Source organism: Sorex fumeus, unplaced genomic scaffold (genome assembly GCF_029834395.1).
Source record: "Sorex fumeus unplaced genomic scaffold, SorFum_2.1 ptg000063l, whole genome shotgun sequence".
NCBI lineage: Eukaryota > Metazoa > Chordata > Mammalia > Eulipotyphla > Soricidae > Sorex > Sorex fumeus.
Genome location: NW_026606120.1, coordinates 58,327,878 through 58,349,661, shown reverse-complemented (window position 1 = coordinate 58,349,661; position 21,784 = coordinate 58,327,878). Strand labels below are relative to the sequence as shown.

Here is a 21,784-nt window from a genome sequence, read left to right as displayed (position 1 = left end):
CAATATTTTGTTTTGTGTTAAAAAGACCTCTTTTTTTCTCATGAGAATACACATTCTTTTCTTTCAATCACTCTTTTTGGTTTTGGAGGCCACACATGGCAGCGCTCAAAGTTTACTCTTGGCTCTGCATTCAGGAGTACCTTCTGGAGGGATTGAGGGACCATATGGGGTGCCAGGGATTGAACTCAAGGTCTACCAGGTACAAGACAGACTTCCTACCCACTGTACTGTTGACTCACGCGCCCCTTCCCAGTTTGTCATTTTTGCACATGTTACAGGCAGGGAGAGAGGAGCATGGAATACTCTACCAGCTGAGGCTGCTGTACTTTTTCCTCTCTTTTTGGTAGGAGGAGGGGTAGTTGGGCCACACCTGGTGGTGCTCAGCTGAATCAGTGGTGAAGACAAGTGAACACTGGTGGAAGGTGTGGTACTTGAACATTGTATGCACGAAGCCCTGCCATTAACAGTATTGTAAATCACAGTGATTCTGGCAGTAAAAATAATAAAATGAAAACAGCATTATAAAGAATAATATGGAAAGATTAAAGCCAGGGCTAGAGAGGTAGTGTAACAGGGCTTTTGCCACGCACATGACAAGGTAAAGAATCTAAATACCAGTCTTCAGTCACTAAGGCATATTCCAGATACTGAGTAGATATTTGTCTCATAGCTACCAAATTGAACAGATCGGCAAATTATTTATTTTTTGGGGGGGAAGGGTTTTGGGTCACTCTTGACTATACTTAAGGCTTACTTCTGGCCTTAAGTATAGTCACTCTTGGGATCACTCAGGGATTACTCTTGGCAGTCTTTGGGGATTGGTCATGAATTCTTTCTTTACCACTATATCCCTTGTATCTAGAAAAAGGATTATCCTGTTGTAGGTTAACTGAATCTCTCAACTTCTTTTTTTCTTTTTTGGTTTTTCTGTCACACCTGACTGTGCTCAGGGTTTACTTCTGCCTATACTCTCAGGAATTTACTCCTGGCTCAGGGGACCATATGGATACTGGGGATCAAACCTGGGTTGGCCACTTGCACAGCTTGTAATGTTATTCGTGTACCAAATATGTAATTTTTCTATTTTTTTTCCCTCTTCAAACCCCTTCCCCCCCTTTTTTTGGACTTGGGGCTCAAGCACAGGGCCTTTCAATGTCTCTGCCACTGAACTCTATCCCATTCCTACTTTTGTAGCTGTTATGATGACAGAGGGTCATATGCTTTATTACTTTCACACCTGGTTGTGAAGCTCACACAATTAGAATGTGCTTTCTGGCAGAATGTTGGAGATTGCACCCCTTTTTTGTGGTGCCAGGAGATCATAAATGGCAGTGCTACAGAGATAGCACTTCGCATATCGGGCACTGCTGGTAATTGAGCTCTTGACCTTATGCATGATAGGTAGCATGCTACCTCTGAGCCATCTCTGGAATCCTGTATTTTTCTAAATATATTTATTTTTTAATACATTTTTAAAAATCTTTGTCTCGGAAACCAGGAAAATGATAACTCAAAGGGTTAAAGTGCCTGGTTTGCATGTAGAAAGCACATGTTTCATCCCTAGCACTGTCTGAACTGGCTCTTCATACCAAAGAGATGGTCCAAAACTTAAGTCTATGACTAAAAGTGTTTAAATACATAAATTCATTAACAGTGACTTCACTGCACTTTGTGTTAGTTAAGCCACATTCAGGTGCGAGTCACCAGTGACTTGCACTGGCATCAATATGTCAGTTTAATGTCTTGGATTTACTTTGTGTTCTTGAAGAGTGCTTCCATTACTTCACTGTTTGGTTTTATTTTAATGTCTTTCATACCTGATGTCCTCTGAGGTCAGCATTTTCCGAAAATTATTTTGGTGTTCGTAATTGCTTATACAAGGGCTTATTGGCTCGTGGGTGAGATACAACAATCTTCACACACTTTCTTCTTTTTCTTTTTCTTTTCTTTTCTTTTCTTTTTTTAATTTTTATTAGTGAAACATCATGAGGTACAGTTGTAGACTTACAAATTTTTATGTTTGGGTTTCAGTTATATAATGATCAAGTACCCATCCCTCCATCAGTGCCCATTCTCCACTACCACTAATCCCAGTATCCCTTCCACCCCGCCCCAACCCCCCCATCCCACCCTGCCTCTGTGGCAGGGCATTCCCTTTTGTTCTCTCTCTCCTTTTGGGTGCTGTGGTTTGCAAAAGAGGTATTGAGTGGTAGTCATGTTCGGTCTATAGTCTACTTTCAGCATGCATCTCCCATCCTGGGCGGATCTTCCCAACACAGTTCATTTGGGTGCTCCCTTCTCTATCTGAGCTGCCTTTACCCTTAGAATGTGCGGCTGGCCTCCAAGCCATGGAGTAAACCTCTTGGTACTTACCTCGACTATTCTTGGGTGTTAGTCTCCTATTTTGTTACTTTATGTTCCCCAGATGAATGCAATCTTTCTATGTTTGTTCCTCTCTTTCTGACTCATTTCGCTTAGCATGATACTTTCCATGTAGTACCACTTGTATTTCACACACTTTCTTCTAAGGAAACTTCTTTGGACCATTTTTAGCGGGTTATTTATAGCAAGCAATACAAAATGAATGATTTAGGACCTTCTTGTGAGGCAAGCTTAAGTACTCATGCGAAAATTCGAAATAAATGCTGGGAAGATGTCATTGTGGTGGGATTGGTGTTTGAATATTAAATGTAATAAATTATTGTGGACAAAAAACATGTTGGCATAATGCATAGGCATAAATGTTCTCAATCAGCATTTTAATCTCTAAAAAAAATATTGCCAGTCCTAACATTTGTTCTATACATGTGTGCATTTTGGGAATATCTACACTTAGTCTGATCTAAAACATGTTTACCCATCTTGTATATTGCTAATAAGCATAATAAGAGCATGGCTGTACTGTCTACTTCTGTAACGAACTCATCCCTTTTCTTTTGTGTTGAAATATGTAACGTTCCTTTTTTTTTTGAAATATGTAACATTCTTAATTTTCAATTCCACATAGGCATTGATTTTCACAGAAAAGTTTCATTGACTTTTTTCCAAGCCCTTTTCTGAAGCAGTGGTAGTTACAGTTGATGAACGGATGTAGTTCTGGCATGAGTGTAGGTTGATTATTAATTATTAAGAAAAAAGTGTGACAACAAAGACATTTTAAAATATTACTCATCGGTGTCATAAGCACTTTTGGGCAAATACCATTTTTTTTTATATTTAATATATCCTCAGATTATTATATTACTGTAGCATCTTTAAACAAAACACAATGTTTGGGGGAAGAGTGGGGGGGTGTGTCAGGGATCAAACATAGCCAAACATGCAAGGCTTATGTTTTAACCTCAGAGCTACATACCTAACCCTGCTACGCACCTTTAAGAGTGATCTGCATGATAATATAGTTTCCATGATGTCCCTATACCTATTAATAAAATAATATTCAACTTTGATTTGTAGAATTTGATGATTACCATGGTATAACTGCTTCCACTGTATCAGATTTCTACCTACAGACATGAATTAGAGTCAGGGAGGAAGCGGTATAACCCTCTTTATCATTGTATAATTTCACACATAGATCCACAAATCATAAAGAGCAAAATATGCTGAAATAATTAGAACATTGTGAATTATTACTATCACCTGGTTTTAATGATTGTGTTGAGCAACTATCTCATCAAGTTTCTAATCTACTAGCTGGTCCAGACCAGCTTTGGCACAATCCTGTGTTTTTTGATGGTAGGGAAGGATATCTGTTGTAAAAAAATCTTAGAAATCTCTTCTTGGTTGCAGTTTGCTACTTGAGGTGGGTGAGTTTTCTTTCTTGGTGAGGTCATCTGTCTACCATCCATCTGGATGCCTTCTTTTATCCCTGGTTGTGAAAGCTTTGACAATCAGGCTGCTTTCTGTTTAGGTTATTTTATTAATTTTGAACTTGGTACAGTGCTCAGGGGATTATGCAGTGCTCATGGTCAAAGCATCAGGAATTCCATATGCAAAGCATGTACACTAGACCTTTGAGGTCTCTTCCCACCCCGTTTCTGAGTAGATTATTCCAAGTTTTGGTGTAGAATTACTGTGGTTGCAGGAGAAAATACACACATATCATCTATCTTGGCCCTTCATCTCCAGAACAAAGTTGTAAAAGAAACAGCTGACAATACCACTGTTTACACTACAGAAAGATTGGCAAAAAAAAAAAGCTTATGAAGTAGGAGTGGTAACTAATACCTACAAATACACAAGAAAAATCAATAGAAACTTTATAATGGGTTGATTTTTCTTCATTCTCACATTTTTATAATGAGACTATTATTGTAATAAAATACATTTTTTATAGCCTAAAACTGGGTGTAAAAAATATAAAATATTTAGAAAAGATGAGTGTTGTGTAGCCTCTGGGGAGAGCATATATCTTTATGCTTGTTACTTAGTTCTGTTTGAGGCCAAACATTTGTTTTCCAGTGCCACCACATTTCTTAGATCTTTCTGTTGCTATATAGTAGTATTTAAGAGCTTATCAGTTCTACCATACTGGAAATACCAACAATGTTTGCTTGCACTTCCACAGGTTGCTTCATGTACGAAATGGAAATTGCAAGTACCATTTGGGTGAAGAAACATTTAAGTTAGCTCAGACATACATGGACAAACTCTCAGAACATGGTCAGCAAGCAAACAAAGCTGCACTCTATGGAGAACTCTGTGCACTTCTGTTTGCAAAAAGTCACTATGATGAGGTGAGTGTTGCAAGTTCATTTTATTGTGTTGTGATTGTTAAGTACCTGTGAAGTGGGACAAATAATCTTAATTTTCTATTTAAAATTTTCTTTTTAAAAAAATTTGCTTTTAACTGAATCAGTGTGAGCTACACAGTTATAAAGTTGCTCACAGTTGGATTTCAGTCATACAATGTTCCAACACCCATCCCTTCACCAATGTACATTTGCCACCACCAATTTCACTAGTTGCCCTCCTGTCTCCTCCATCTTTATTTTTCTTAATCTCATTAGGTTTGCTTAAAAAGCCTTATACATTCATAATGCAAAAATATTTACAATTTTGTCCCTTTTTGTTTGTTTTGGGAGCACATCTTGTTCTGTAATGCAAGGTGTAAACCCTTATGTGCTGTACTGTCAGTCTCTCCAGCCTCCAATCCAGGGCTTTTTTTTGGGGGGGACACTCCCGGTGATACTCAAGGGTTATTCCTGACTCTGCACCTAGAAATTATTTCTGGTGGTGCTCGGGGGACCATCTGGCATGCTGGGAATCGAACCCAGGTCGGCCACATGCAAGGCAAATGCCCTACCCATTGTGCTATTGCTTTTTAAAAAATAGAAGTATAAGAAACTTGTGACCGTGTTATTCTTATATTTTACTTTGACCACGTATTTCTCCTTAAAATAGTTTGAGGGTGGGGCTGGAGCGATATCACAGTGGGTAGGGTGTTTGCCTTGCACATGGTTCGATTTCCTCTGTTCCTCTCGGAGAGCCCGGCAAGCTACCAAGAGTATCCTGCCCGCACAGCAGAGCCTGGCAAGCTCCCCGTAGCGTATTCGATATGCCAAAAACAGTAACAATAAGTCTCACAATGGAGATGTTACCGGTGCCTGCTTGAGCAAATCGATGAAGAACGGGAGTACAGTGCTACAGTGCTACAGATTTTCATACGCAGTACCTGAAATCTTATAGAAAAAATTCGCAGTTGTTTCTTGTCTAATAGTTGTTCTTTAACCTTTTTTTTTTTATTTAGGCATATAAATGGTGCATTGAAGCAATGAAAGAAATAACAGCAGGTTTACCAGTTAAAGTTGTGGTGGATGTTTTAAGACAAGCTTCTAAGGTAAACTTGTTAAAATTTTTACCAGATGTGGCCCCCAATCAAAACCAAACCAAAAATTATTTCGATCATTTGGTTCACTGAAGTATAGTTGAAATAGCATGTTGGTGCTCTCCTGACTTGAATTTATGTTTTTCTTACACCTTTACATTTAACTTGAATTCTTTTTGCCCGAGTTGTTGTCTCTTACTAGAAAGCCTAGTACTGGGGATGTAGCTGAGTGATAGAGCATTTGCATTGCAAGTGTGAGAGCCTAGGGTCTATTCCTTTCATGGAGGGAGAGGGAATGGAGGGTGAGGAAGAAAGGTAGAAATCTACAGCGGTAGGGCGTTCGCCTTACAAGCGGCCAACATGGCCGACCCGAGTTCGATTCCTCCGCCCCTCTCGGAGAGCCCGGCAAGCTACCGAGAGTATTCGATATGCCAGACACAGTAACAACAAAGTCTCCAATGGAGACGTTACTGGGCCCGCTCGAGCAAATCGATGATCAACGGGAGGGCCTTTACTTACTTTACAGTCTTAGAGATTGAGAGCTTTCTGTAATTGACCCACTGGGCAATATTTATTTTTTCCCTCTGGTTTTTTCTTAGTCTAGACATAAATGTGGTAATTCTTTGATACCATTCAGTATTTTTTAAATCTTTCTTCACGCTGGGACTTTAAAATATTAATGTATTTTTCAAATATCAACCCAGAGGTTTTCCAGTTTTGAATATTCCACTTTGACTGGATAGTTTACAGGAATTTCCATTAGAAGAAATTGAAGAGGGCTGGAGAATACAGAAGGAAAGCACTTAATTAAGCTTTGCATGCAGCTGACCCAGGTTTGATCCTAGAGCTACAAATGACTTTCCAACTGCTGGGTTCACTCCTGAGCACAGAGCCCCTGAAAATCACTAGGTACAGGAATGGTCCCTGAGTATTGCTGGATATCACCCAAACCCCTCAACTCTCCCCTCCCCCCATAACCCAAAATTAAGATTCTGTGAGATTTATTTGTATTAGTCGTTTAGAACAAGCAAATAGGGTTAATGTTCAGCTTATTTCTAGACCTAGAAGAGAATATTAATATTTTAAATTGAAACATTTACTGTATACTTACATAAAGTCAGCCATGTTCTAGGGAGATGGCTCGGAGTGCTAGAACACATGCTTTGCATGTAGGATCAGGTTGAACCTTACAATACATGGTCCCCAAGCACCAATAGTTGTGCCCTTTCCCCAAAAAAGAAAACTTAATACATGTACAATAGTTACATTTCTAGATGCAGTATTTATGGTTTATTATTTACTGGCCTATTGATTATCTGAATCAAAATAAAGATTTTGGAAAAAATTAGAAGTCTATACATTTAGAAGTTAACCTATAAAAATACAAGGTAATAATGTCACTCTATACCTGAAGTATCTTAAAAATCTGTTAAAATTAAAAATAATAATAATCTGTTGAGGACAGGAAGATAATTGAGAGAACTGAGCGTATGTTAGTGTGCAGGAGCTCAGATTTATTCCCTGGCACTGCATTGTGGCAAAGCACCCCAACCAGGCAGACCTGGGCACTACCAGGTGCATCCCCAAAAAACAAATATAAAGTATTGTGTTGAGCTCGCTCTCTCTCTGTGGTTTCATATTATTTATCTGGATTTTGGACCTTATTCAGTGGTGTTTGTGGGGCTTATTTCTGGCTCTGTGCTTTGGTCTTACTCCAGGTGGTGCTCGGGACTATGTGGGCTTCGAGGGATTGAACTTGTGTTGGCCACATGCAAGGCAAGCACTCCACCTACTGTGCTGTTGCAGTAGCCCCCATGGTCTTATTTTAATCATAAAATGGATTGGAGGGGCTGGAGTGATAGCACAGTGGGTAGGGCATTTGCCTTGCACGCAGCCGACCAGGGTTTGATTCCCAGCATCCCATATGGTCCCTTGAGTACTGCCAGGAGTAATTCCTGAGTGCATGAGCCAGGAGTAACCTCTGTGCATGGCTAGGTGTGACCCAGAAGGCAAAAAAAAAAAAAAAAAAAGATTGGATTGGAGTATACTTTGTTTGTGAGATAACTTATTTTATGCTTGGAATTGGGCATAATTGTCAAAAATTTAAACTTACCAGATATGTACAAATATATTAGCAGTTTACCTAGAATACAGCACACACTATTTATGTTGATGACGTGCTTTTTTTTTACATACATAAATATATAGTAGTAAATACATAAGTATTCATTTGCACAGTAGTTGAGAATTTATAACGGTTTTTTACTTTATCTTTAGGCTTGTGTTGTAAAACGTGAATTTAAGAAGGCAGAACAATTAATTAAACATGCTGTGTATTTGGCAAGGTAGGTGATTGTCATTAAAAATACTTTTTCAAATTGTGTTTCTGCTTTATATCCTAATAACTTTGTATCTTTTTTTAGGGATCATTTTGGATCTAAGCACCCAAAATACTCAGATACACTGCTAGATTATGGGTTCTACTTACTCAATGTAGATAACATCTGCCAGTCTGTTGCAATTTATCAGGTATGTTACTAGTTCGATTCCTCCGCCCCTCTCGGAGAGCCCGGCAAGCTACCGAGAGTATTCCATATGCCAGACACAGTAACAACAAAGTCTCCAATGGAGACGTTACTGGGCCCGCTCGAGCAAATCGACGATCAACGGGAGGGCCTTTACCTTTACTAGTTAGCTTTTTCCCCCTACAACCTAAATTAACTCCCATTTCCTCTTCATGGCTGGAGCAATAGCACAGCGTCAGGGCGTTTGCCTTGCACGCAGCCAGCCCAGCTGAGCCTGGTTCGATTCCTCTGCCCCTCTCAGAGAGCCTGGCAAGCTACTGGGAGTATCTTGCCTGTGTGGCAATGCCAAAAACAGTAACAAGTCTCAAAATGGAGATGTTACTGGGCCTGTTTGAGCAAATCGATGAACAACAAGAGGACAGTATTTGTTTGTTGTTTGTTTCCTCTTCATATGTGGCATACTTCTAAGAGAACATCCAATAAGAGTTAATGAGCTACAGACCCATATTTTAGAATGTTTTTCCATTTTTCACTTACCCAGATGATGGTTTGCCTTGTTTGGTAGGGCATTAGCCTTGCATGCAGCTGACCCGGCCGATCCGGGTTCGATTCTTCTGCCCTTCTCGGAGAGCCCGGCAAGCTACCGAGAGTATCTTTCCTGCACGGTAAAGCCTGGCAAGCTCCCCGTGACGTATTCAATATGCTAAATACAGTAACAACAAGTCTCACGATTGGAGACGTTACTGGGCCCGCTCGAGCAAATCGATGAACAACGGGAGGGCAGTGCTACAGTGCTACAGCACATCATTATAACTTCCTTTATAATAGCAGAGAAGATTAATAACAGTTATTTTAGACTTTGGTCATTTTCAGGTAAAAGCCATTGTCTGGACAGGATATTCTTGATTTTACAGTTCAGTTCTAAATGACAGAAAGAAAAATACGAATGCAGTTCCCCCAGGCATATTTTGGGTTTTTTTCTTAAGCTACATCCTTTTAAATCAGGTTTAAGCTTCAGAAAATCACACCTCTATCTATTTCAGTTTGACTAATGCAAGATTTTTCTTACTCCAAAATGAATGGGATGAGGACATATGGTTACTAAGATGCTTCTATTTAACTGGGTGATATCTTCTAAAGATTTATAGTATTTTTAAGTTTTTTCATGCCTCTTTCAGGCAGCCCTTGACATTCGGCAGTCAGTATTTGGTGGCAAAAATATCCATGTAGCAACAGCTCATGAAGACTTGGCTTATTCTTCTTACGTTCATCAGTACAGCTCTGGGAAATTTGACAATGCACTGTAAGTTCCACATAGGTATTTAATGATTAAGTGCTGTTGTTAAAATTATTTTGTTTTTTCCTAGTAATGTGTTTAATGTACTTTATGAATTAAAGTTTATCTTGCTGGAGCTTTAACATGATACCTAAAATGTCAGCAGAGACTTATTTTAAAGTCATACCAGTTTAGAAACTTTAGAGAGTATTGAGATAAGGCACTAGCCTTACATGCAGGCAATTCTGTTTTGATCCCTGGCACCTGTGGTCACTCATTAGCACAGAATCAGGAATATCCCCTGAGCCCCTGGGTACTACAAGATGTGACCCTAACATCCCACCCCTTCCAAATTACACCAATTTATAAAATATTCAAATTTGTCATTTCATAGCTAGACTTGACTGTCTCCATACTCAGTTTTACTTGGGGGTCCTCTGGGGATAAAGCTGGCAGTGCTTGGGGACCATGCGGTGCCAGGAATCATACCTCGGTCTGATTTATGTCAGGCATGTGCCATCACCACTGTACTATCTCTGGACCCAAGAAGCATTTTCTCCAATCATAATTGTGAAAGCAGAGAATAATTACGAAAGGATGCATATGAATTTTTACATAAATGTTGTGCAGTGGTGGAAAAGAGGTAGACATTGCAGTAACAATGCAAATAGAGTTCCTTGCAGATCCTCATCATAATAGAAGCCTCGCGCGCACGCACGCACGCACACACACACAGAGAGCACATTGCATTTCTGGTCAGGGAAGCTGTAAGTTAAAGTTAAACCCTCACATGAGGCAGAGATGGAGGGGATCTCTTTACTGGCAGGTGAGAGATGGCAAGGAAACTTGTTATATCAGGATCAGCTCTCAGGGGAATTTGCAACTATAGCTATACAGCTTTTAAATTTAGGCTTACAGAACCCTTAAATTGTAAGCCTAAATGATTAAATATCATTGGTTGGCAAAATAGGTTGGTGAACTATGACCTGTAGGCAAAGTAAAGTTCTGTTGAGTGTTTGCTTTGTAGCCTATGACTTCTCTGCAGGAGCAGAGTGGAGTAGTTGAAACTGAGAATGTATACACAACCTAAAATATTTATACTCTGACCCTTTATAGAAGAAAACTTGCTGGCTGTAATACAAAAATATAGATAAATAAAAAGAACCACTGATATTTTGGAAGGAAATTAAAAGCAAGAAAAGAAGATTTAAAAATAAATCTACTGAGGGATCCAGAGCCCCAGTACATTCTCCTCACACGTATACTTATACACCTTATACACACAACTTATATTTGCTACAGCATTTATGAACCTTAAAAACATTATGCCAGGACATAGCTTCAAGAGCTGGAACACATACTTTTCATGCTGGAGCTCCAGGTTCAGTCCCCAACACCTCATTGTGTTCAGTGGTCCCCTGAAGACAATGCTGGGAGTAGCAGCCCCCATCAGAAACAAACAAATACTGTGCTGATGAAGAAGCCAGTGTAGTAAATGATTCCATTTATATGAAATTTGCAGACTACACATATCCATAGAGACAGACAGTAATTGGTCATTACTGAGGACTGGGAGACTTATAGAAAATAGAAAGTGATGGCACAATTTCTTTGTGAGATGATGAATGCATTCTGAAGTTAACACTGAATACAGTAAAAAATAAGTGGGTCAGTTTTATGGTAGAATTATATCTTTTTGTTTTGGATTGATTGGTTTGGGTTTGGTGGGGTAGGGGGCGGGGGAAAGCACATCCAGAGATGCTCTGGGCTTATTCCTGTCTCTGCACTGGGATCACTCCTGGTTGTGCCTGGGGTTGCCAGGGATGGAACCTAGACTGGTCATGTGCAAAGCAAGCACCCTACCCACTTGTACTATTGCTCTACCTCTGGAAATACTTCAGTGAGGAGTTTGCCATGTAGATATTCAGGGACGAATATTCCCTGAGACAGAAAAACAAATACAAATGTTGTTGGTGAGAGCATGCTTTGCATGTTCAGAAAACTGCTGGTCTTCTGTATAACTATATGGGAAAAAACTGACAGGCAAGGGAAGTGCGCAGAGCAATAGTACAGCACGTAGGGCATTTGCCGTGCACAAAGCTGACCTGGTTTAAATCTCTAGTTTCACATATTGTCCCTCAAGCACCACCAGGAGTAATTACTGAATGCTGCATCAGGAGTAACCCCTGAACATTGCTGGGTGTGGTCGCAAAGAAAAAAAAACTGGAAGAAAAAGGGATGGTTGCTGCTGAGAATTGTAGCATATGAGTTTAATAGCAATTCACCCTTTATCTTGAGGGAAATTGCAATGTGTTGGGTGTTAAAAGTTCAGTCTAGGAGCTGGAGCGAAGGTACAGCAGGTAGGGAGCTTACTTGCAGGAAGCCATCCCAGGCTTGATTCCTAAGCACCACCAGGAGTGGTCCCAAAGACAGGAGTAAGCCCTGAATACTGTTGAGTATGACCCAGACACAAAAACCAAAAAATTCAGTCTACAACAGATTGGAAATTAAACAAAAACTGATGTTTTTATTTGTTTTTGGTTTGGGGGCCACACCCTGCAGTGCTCAGGGTTTACTTCTGGCTCTGCAGTCAGGAATCCTCCTGGTGATGCTTGGGAGACCGTATGGGATACCAGGATTCGCACCCAGATTGACTACTTCCAAGGCAAATAAATGCCCTACTCTCTGTACTGTTCTTCCATCAGCAAAACTGATCTTTTACCGTAAATAATTTCAGAATTTATATCAATATCATAAATTTCATGTAGTGGTTTTAATGTATAAATTATTTGTAACTGTAGAGAAATACCAGGTTATATCTATCTGTATTGCAGATTTCATGCAGAAAGAGCTATTGGTATCATTACTCACATCCTACCGGAAGATCATCTTCTTTTGGCTTCTTCAAAGAGGGTGAAAGGTACCCTTTGCAATCTAGTCTCTGATATATTTAAATTGTTGATAAATGGTATAAAACAGGGGTATTTATTTCCTCAAGGGTGGTAGCAAGATTACTAAAATAGCCCATTCATAATTGTAAATATTTGCCTGCAGTTCTACTTAAGGATTTCTCTTGGGGGCCGGTGAGCTAGTACAGAGGGTAGGGCACTTGCTTTGCACCCAGCTGACCTGAGTTTGATCCCAGCACTTCATATGGTCCCCTGAGCACAACCAGAAGTGATACCTGAACACAGAGCCAGGAGTAAGCCCTGAGCGCTGCTGGGTGTAGCCCAGGGGCAAGAGGAGGGAGAATTTCTAATGGTTCATAGAAGATTGTTTCTATCTCATCTCATGTTAACTAGAAATTCTGTCTTTTGTTTTCCTTTCTTTTACACACACATTTGAGGGAAGGATGGAAGAATAACACAAACGATCATTGCACAGTAACGTGTATAGCAAACTAAAGATGGATTTTTCTTATAGTTTCAGCTTCCTGGTACACAATTCTGAAATTGAGCTATATCTCAAGTTACCCAATGGTCAGAGCTTGCCGGGAATGTAGTTCAGCGGTAGAGCACTTGGTTTACATGCATAAGGCCTTGGGTTCAATCCCAGCACAACACAAATTAAATAATGTTATAAGGCTCTTGCAGATAGTACTTTCTTCCATTTCTTGTTTTAATTTTTCTTCTGATCATAACTAATTCTCTTCCATTGAAGGCTTGTATTTTGCCAACCTGATTGGGTCACCTATATTCTAATTTCACACATGTTGAATTTATTTTACCCTAATTCTAGAACTGGCTTTTTCCTCCTCTAGGTTTGCATTTTTTTAAAGTTACTCAATGCATGATTAATGTCAAAAATTAAAAGTTAGATAGAAAAGAGAAAATATTAAGTCACCTGAAATCCTCCAATCCAGAATCAACATTTTGGTGAATATTTTTTTAGACTTTCTTCAAATAATAAGTTGAACATTTTTTTAAATAATCTGCTTTATCACTTATTGTGCCATGAACATTTCCCCATGTCAATACATGTAGGTATATATCCTTTTTTCTAATGTTTTTAATCTCATCTCTAACCATTTGCTCATTTAAAATGCTGTAGTGAACTTATTCTTTACTTGGACAGTTTTCTTAGAAAATGTCAAGACTTTTAAATTGTACTATCTTCTAGCCTAGTGATTTTAGATGACGAGTGGGAGGAAAACAGTTCTTTTAGTATGATTGAGTAAAGGTTATATTTTGTGAAGATTTCAAAATTTTCAACACTGTTCCTTGATCAAGTTTTACGGCTTGAAAAAAATTGCCTTTTCTTTCTTGTCATCCTTCCATCTGCTTTATGAAATCAACTTATTGGCTGTGTATAACAGTCTAACAAAATAGAAATTCTGCATAGTAATTTTATGTATGCCATTATTTTTCTTAAATTCATTAAACTACAAAATAGAATGACCCCCTGCACAGTGTGTTTTTCTTTATTAAAGTGAACTGCTTTGGTCTTTGTAAGTTCTTAACCATAATTAATCATTTCTGAAGACATTGAAAATTTCTAGAATTTAAATTATTCTTTGTAGCTTTAGTAGACCATTCAGAAGTGTGCTAATTTTGTTGTTTTCTTACTCAGCACTTATTTTAGAGGAGATTGCAATTGACTGTCATAATAAAGAAACTGAACAGAGGCTGCTTCAAGAAGCTCATGATTTGCACCTGTCTTCACTCCAACTAGCTAAAAAGGCTTTTGGGGAATTTAATGTACAGACTGCAAAACACTATGGAAACCTTGGAAGACTTTATCAGTCAATGAGAAAATTTAAGGTAGAGACATGTTTACTCGAATTTCCCATTAATTGTTTGGGTTTTAAGACCTAATCTGAGGTACAGAAGTCTACATCTCTCTCAGTTAACATGAATTCAGTTTGTTAAGATACAATTGTCAGAAGACACGGGGGCTAGAGACAGAGCTCATAGTGACGGCTCTCTCGAACCTCCACAACAGTCTCCACCCCCAGCACCACAGGCCAGGAGTCAAGGAAAGATGTCTGGGTATAATTCATACTTTTACAAAAGAACTAAAATGTTTTATTTTAATTTTTATTTACTCATTTTGCGGGCTGGAGCAATAGCACAGCGGGTAGGGTGTTTGCCTTGCACGCGGCTGACCAGGGTTCGATTCCTCCATCCCTCTCGGAGAGCCCAGCAAGCTACCGAGAGTATCCTGAGATACTCAAGCTACCGAGAGCACGTGGCCAACCCGGGTTCGATTCCTCTGCTCCTTTCAGAGAGCCCGGAAAGCTACCGAGAACATCCCGCCCGCACTGTAAAGCCTGGCAAGCTACCCTTGATGTATTCAATATGCCAAAAACAGCAACAACACATCTCACAATGGAGACGTTACTGGTTCCTGCTCGAGCAACAACGGGAAGACAGTGCTACAGTGCTACTTATTTTGGGCTTTTGTGTTACACCCAGCAATGCTCAGGGGTTACTCCTGGCTCTGCAGTCAGGAATTACTCCTGGTGGTGCTCAGGAAATCATGGGATGTTGGGGATCGAACCCGGGTCGGCCACGTTTAAGGCAAACACTACCTGCTGTACTATTGTTCCAGCCCCATATTTTGGATTTTTCTTTCTTTTCTTTTTTTTTTTTTTGGTTGTTTTTTGAGCCACTCCACATGGTGGTGCTCAGGGCTTATTCCTGGCTCTGAGCTCAGGGGTCACTCAGAGTCACTGGCAGTCTCAGGGAACCATATGGGATGCCAGGAGTCGAATATAAGTTGGATAGATAAATGCCCTATCCACTAGACCATTACTCCAGCCCCCTTGTAAATTAACATTTTAAAACAGTGTTTCTTAATAGGATTTAGTTAGATTTTGGAGCACAGTAACTGTGCAAACTTCTATTTTAGTAGGAATCCCAAACAGTGCTCAGGGACCAGGCCACCAAGACTATGCCTGCATTGTTCAATGGACTATGTATGGGTGGCCAGGCATTAGACTAAAAGTTTTGTGAATGCAAGGCATACGCTCCATCTATTTGTACTATTTCCTCACTCCCTAATGTTTTCGTTTCGGGGGTCACATCAGTGCTCAAGCATTTTTCCTGGTAGTGCTCAGAGGACCATATTGTGCTGAGGTTTGAACAAGGTACCCCTATGAGGAGAGACCTGTATCAAAAAGGAAAGAAGTGCTGATGGGACTGCAGTGAAAAATGGACCCACACAATGATTACTGGTGGGGACGTAATCTGGTCCAGCCCTTACGAAAAACAGTATGGAGACTTCTAAAGCAATTAAAGGAAGAACTTCCATATGGAGTATATGCCTTGCATTCACAAATTCTTGAGTTTGATCCCTGACACTCCGTAGGTGGATGGCAAGCTCTCTATCCCCAGCCCATTAAGCTGTCTCTGGATCTCCCTCCATCCCTTCCTTTTTCCCTTCAATCAAAAAATTTGTGTTCCCATAACTTTGTATTAAAGTTTTAGGCTTACAGTACTACTGTGTCACACCCACCATCAGAGTGCTAATATCCCCACTATCTCAGGTCTCTTCTCAATACACACAACGTAACCACGACCACTTTCTTCCCCACAGATACCACCAAACACACACACATACCACCACTCCCAGTCCATTGACCATTCTCTGTTTGGTATCTTTGTTTCTTTATATTCTACATATGAATGAAATACTGTTTTTTTTCTCCTTATCACTTAGCATGGTGCCCATCTAAATTGTAGTAAAGATTCAGTTCACTCTTCAAGCCTGTGTACTCCCTTGAACCTGTATCTTGCTTGCTTGTCTCCATGTTTCTTTGCTTGCCTATTTTATTTGCTTCTATTTTAGAGAAGCCTGTGCTCTTGCTCGAAAATTAACTTCTCCCTCTCTTTCCCCTCACATCTTTTCAGTAAATAAGTTTCAGTAAAACATCCTTGCTTACGAAAAAGAAACATGTCATCTTATAAAAAAATTCTGTATCAGGGATTTAACTCAGAGCCTGAACTGCATCACTGGCCCCAAGATTTAGTCTTTTATATTTTTTGGGGGGGTTCACACCCGGCATTGCTCAGGGGTTATTCCTGGCTCATGCACTCAGGAATTACTCCTTGCGGTGCTCAGGGGACCATGTGGGATGCTGGGAATCAAACCCAGGTTGGCAGCATGCAAGGCAAATGCCCTACCTGCTGTGCTATCACTCCAGCCCCTGAGTCTTTTTTTTTTTTTTTTTTTTATGCTTTAGGAGTCCAGGGCCAGAGAAGTTGTACAGCAGGTCGGGTGGTTGCTTTGCACACGACCAATACAGACACAGGTTTGGTCTCCAGTACCAGTGTGATCTCTTGAGCCTTTTCAGGTGTGGCCCCAAAACAAAAGTATTAAAAAATTGTAATCAATTTATCAGTTATGGGCCACTAAGGTCACTTTTAGTTTTTAGCTTTTGTAAATAGTGCTTCCTTGTAAACACAGATTTTATGGATCTTTACAAATTTATGTTTGTGTGTTGGGATAGGTGCCAAGGAGTAGAATCACTGGATCATATGGAAGCTTTTTAATTTTTTTTAATTATTTCAAAAGTCTTCGTACTATTTTTCATAAGGGCTGGACCATATTGCATCCCCACCAGTGGTCATTTTGTGAATTCATTTTTCACTGCATCCCCACCAGTACTTCTTTTCCTTTTTGATATACTCCATTCTCACTGGTATTTGGTGTTGTCTCATAGTCATTTTCATTTTCCTGATAACCAGTGATGATAAACACTTTTTTGTTTGTTTTTTGTTTAGGGGCCATGCCTAGTGGTGCTCAGGGCTTACTCTTAGTTAGGGATAACTCTTTATGGGATTTGGGGGACTGTATGGTATGCTGGGGATCAAATCTGGGTTGGTCATTGCAAGGCACATGTTCCACCCGCTGTACTATCGCTCTGACTCCTGATGAATGCTTTTTTTTTTTTCATGTGTCTTGACCGTTTATATATCATCTTTGAGCAAGTATCTTAAACTTCTCTCCCCAATTTCATGGGATTCTAACAACTTAAGTATAGCTAAGTTTTCGTGTGTATTTTATTTTGGCAGAGGTAAGGTGTGTAGGGTATCTCCCAAGCAAAACTGAGGTGACCCTGGGGGCCCTATCAGTGATTCACAGCCGAGGCTGGTGTTGTGTTTGGGCCTTATAGTGCTGACCTTGTAGTCCTGCGGTTATCTGAGCCACTCTTTATCAGTCTCTGGGGTGTCCATGTGATGCCAGAAATTGAATCCAGTTTGGGCACGTGACAAGTTTGGGCATGCACCATAACCACTGTACTATCTCCCTGTCCCTTTGGTTTTTGGTTTTTTGGTTGGGTTTTTTTTTTTTTTCTTTCTGTTTTGTTTGTTTTTTGGCTATACCTGGCTCTGAGCTCAGGGATCACTGGTGCCAGGGATTGAACCCACTTCGGCTGCATGCAAGGCAAACTCTTTACCTGTTATATTCTTTGCTCCCTCCTCTTTATCATTTTGGGAATAGGATATACTGCTAGCTTCTGCATTTTTCAAAATCAATTGTACTTCCCAAAGGGAATTTTTGGAGCATGTTCTCTATTGTATGCCATTTATAAAATGTCTTTGCCATTGACAAAGGTTCAGAATTGTCAACATACAAAAAAATTAATTGATATGACTTATTTTTCAGGAAGCTGAAGAAATGCACATCAAAGCAATTCAGATTAAAGAGCAACTTCTTGGTCAAGAAGATTATGAAGTAGCCCTTTCAGTAGGACATCTGGCTTCTTTATATAATTATGATATGAATCAGTATGAAAATGCTGAAAAACTTTATTTGCGATCTATAGCAATCGGTATGTTTTTTTTTTATACATTTTCTTAGTTGTTCAGCGGTAACATGTTAATGTCTTATATATTGCATGTGACAGTGTTACTGTTAAGATTAAAAAGGTAAATCTACAGTTCAAGAAAATATCCAATAACGGCTTAAAATTATCTGGAACATCTTGCTAAGATGATTGATGTTGAAGCCGTAGTAAGAAATAAATATGGGTCAAAGGGAAAAAAAGGGGGCCTTGGGATAATGATGGAGAGATTCTGATTCTTGGAGGGCCTGGTGTAGCAATAGTATATGTATAAAATAATAATACTCTTACTACTTCTTTTATTTAAGAAATAAATTTACGGGGCTGGAGCAATAGCACAGTGGGTAGGGTGTTTGCCTTGCACACCGCTGATGGGTTTGAATCCCAGCATCCTATATGGTCCCCCAAGCACCGCCAGGGAGTGCATGGGCCAGGACTAACCCCCTGTGCATTGCCAGATGTGACCCAAAAAGCAAAAAAAAAAAATTTACAAGGGACTAGTAGCGGGTTAAGAGCACTTGTCTTGCAAACAGCTGAGCTGGATTTGATCTGGACATCTCATGTGGTACCCCAAGCACTGCAAAAATAATTCATGAGTCCAGAGCCAGAAGTAACCCCTGAGCATTGCAAAAATAAATAAATAAAACACCAGAAAAGAAACACGATAGTGTCAGGTATAGACAAAAGTACTTGCTTTAAACTGGTTTACTAACCCCATGCTCAGTTCCCCTCCCTCTTTCTTTAACATCTTAAAGCAGGGTTACGTATTTTTAAACTAGATGTGAATGAATTACACTGTAGTTGTCATCTAAAGTCATGCTTGCTGTTCCTTTAGGTTGGAGAAATAGCTCAAAGGGTTAAGCACACAATTTGTATGAAGTCATAGGCTTGTGAATGCTCTCAGCAGTCAGGGTGCATTCTTTGTGTGCACCAACTCCCACATTTAAATTCTGACACCACAGAACTGGCGCAGATCCACATGCGCAGACCCTGGTATTGCCTTGCAGGCCTGGTTGACCTGCAGGCTGGGAGTGACCCTTCAGTCCCTGAGCATGACGTAGTTTACCCCCACCCCTCTTCATCAATACCTCCACCTTCTTAAAATATATCTTTGGGATCCAGTTACAAGGTACATGATCCCAGTACTAAAAGCACAGTAACTCATTTGAAAGTCTGTTTGATCTTTGTGTAACATTCTTCCGATTCTTATTTAATTTGGGGGAGGGACAGAGAGGGCATACACAGGGTAGCTTACAACTCACTCCTGGTTCTGCACTCAGGAATTATTCCTGGCAGGCTCAGAGCACCATATGGGGTACCAGGGGTCAAACCTGGGTCAGCCGAATGCAAGGCTAATGTCCTACACGCTGCATTATTGCTTTGGCTTGGTTTTTATTTAATTCTTAAAAGTATATGAATTTTAATGCCCTAAAAGAATTATATAGAAAAGTAATCTCAAAAATGTCTAATTTTCCCTAATTTCTTCTGCCAATTTTCTATCCTTCAAACTGAGTGACCAGTCTCAACTTGTTTATAATTTATCCTTTCTGCATATTTCTTTGCACAGATACATAGATACATAAATTTTTCTTTTTTCTATTTGTTAGGCCAAAGCTACTGGCTATAGGTACTTTTCCTTCTTAAAAAAAAATTTTGATCTAATATATCAAGTCAGTCCATATCTTCATGGAGAGCTGAGCACTTTCTCTCTGTGTGAACCCTTAGTTTTCTATTGATAGATGTTTGTATCATACTTGATAGAACTGTTCTCCTATGTGTTTTTTTGTGGGGGCTATATCTAGTGGTACTGGAGACTACTACTTGTTAATGTGCCCAGGTATCATTCCCAACAGAGCTTGGGGCCGATGCCGGCCAGGAATCCAAGTGCCAAGTGTGCACTCCAGCCTCTTGAGTCATCTCCCAGCCCTACATATTTTTATTTCTAATATTTTACAGTTATAAATATTGCTACAATTAATGGTCTTGAACATATACGTCTTCCCCTGTTTTGGGGAGTTCCTGCCATCCTTCTATGAGATTTCTTTAAATCAGTCCTTTCAAAGTAGGAAATTTTGTAATTCTATTCTACTGAGGCCAGTAATGCATTAGACAAAAGGGGGGAAAATTAATTTTAGGTATGAGTTGGGACGGGACTAGAAGCACAGCTAAAAGATTTGAATTTATTCCTTCGAAGAAATTAAAGTAAAATATTCAACAATTAAATTTACAATGTCCAGAATGATAATACAGTGGGTAGGGCACTTGCCTTGTACCTGGCCAACCCAGGTTTGATCTCTGTCATCCCATGTGGTCCCTGAATCTCGCTAGGAGTGATTCCTGAGTGCAGAGCCAGGAGTAACCCCTGAGCATCTCCAGGTGTAGTCCCCAAACAAACAAAAAGGAACTTACAGAAACCGCTTCTTATTTGAACTTTCTCTTTTTTGATTACTTTCAGGGAAGAAACTTTTTGGTGAAGGCTACAGTGGACTAGAATATGATTATCGAGGTCTCATTAAACTTTACAACTCTATTGGAAATTACGAGAAAGTGTTTGAATATCACAATGTTCTGTCTAACTGGAACCGGTTGCGAGATCGGCAGTATTCAGTGACCGATGCTCTTGAAGATGTCAACACCAGCCCCCAATCCACTGAGGAAGTGGTGCAGTCCTTCCTGATTTCTCAGAATGTTGAGGGACCGAGCTGCTGAGGAAGACCTCAGCTAACTAATTTACCTTTTCCCAGATTCCAGGGAATTCATACTGTGAAATCAAAACCATGTTGTTTTTTTGGGGCTGGAATTTGCATTGAAACACTGGTCCAGTCCATTGGCCCTATTTGGGTGATCCCTAACTTGCAGAGTATCCGTAGGAATAAGCATATATTCAGTTATATTCAGCATGTATCGCATGTATAAGTAGTCTGGCCCATATTTTCAACCTAGTAGAACAAACAACAGGAAATCCTTTTTTTTTTCTTTTTAAAAAGTAATTCATTTTGCAGAAAGCCTGAAAGAAAAGAATCCCTAAATAAAACTATTTAAGAGTTTAAAAGAGTTGCATTCTTATTATGTAAGGATGACTTTAACATATTTTTAACATAAAATTCTTCCATGTGGAGGTATTCAATACTGTATTGTAAAGACATTTTATGGGGAAAATCTTTGTATGCAGTTTAGAAAAGTTAACACAACTACTAACAGAAAAGGGACATCCTGACTTAGAATTGACCACCTGTTTCCCCAGAAAGGAAATACAGCTACGCCTGTGCTGTATTTCAAGGAAAGAGCTGTCAGATTCATCTAAACTGGACCAGTGTTGATCTGTAAGTAAGAGAATAACTGATAGACCAGCAATTTTGATGCTT

The 21,784-nt window shown here is 39.7% G+C and overlaps 1 protein-coding gene across 1 annotated transcript in view; it reads left to right on the top strand.

The window, feature by feature from the left end:
- The window catches only part of APPBP2 (amyloid beta precursor protein binding protein 2), a 40,862-nt gene extending 19,391 nt beyond the window's left edge, over positions 1 to 21,471 (top strand). Inside the window, exons 5-13 of the mRNA XM_056127765.1 lie at positions 4,571 to 4,739; positions 5,753 to 5,842; positions 8,108 to 8,175; positions 8,254 to 8,359; positions 9,534 to 9,658; positions 12,466 to 12,551; positions 14,201 to 14,391; positions 18,242 to 18,407; positions 20,875 to 21,471. Of these exons, the coding sequence (XP_055983740.1) occupies positions 4,571 to 4,739; positions 5,753 to 5,842; positions 8,108 to 8,175; positions 8,254 to 8,359; positions 9,534 to 9,658; positions 12,466 to 12,551; positions 14,201 to 14,391; positions 18,242 to 18,407; positions 20,875 to 21,128 (1,255 nt within the window). The 3' untranslated portion in view covers positions 21,129 to 21,471. The remainder of the gene's footprint in view (positions 1 to 4,570; positions 4,740 to 5,752; positions 5,843 to 8,107; positions 8,176 to 8,253; positions 8,360 to 9,533; positions 9,659 to 12,465; positions 12,552 to 14,200; positions 14,392 to 18,241; positions 18,408 to 20,874) is intronic.
- The last annotated feature ends 313 nt before the right edge of the window (positions 21,472 to 21,784 follow it).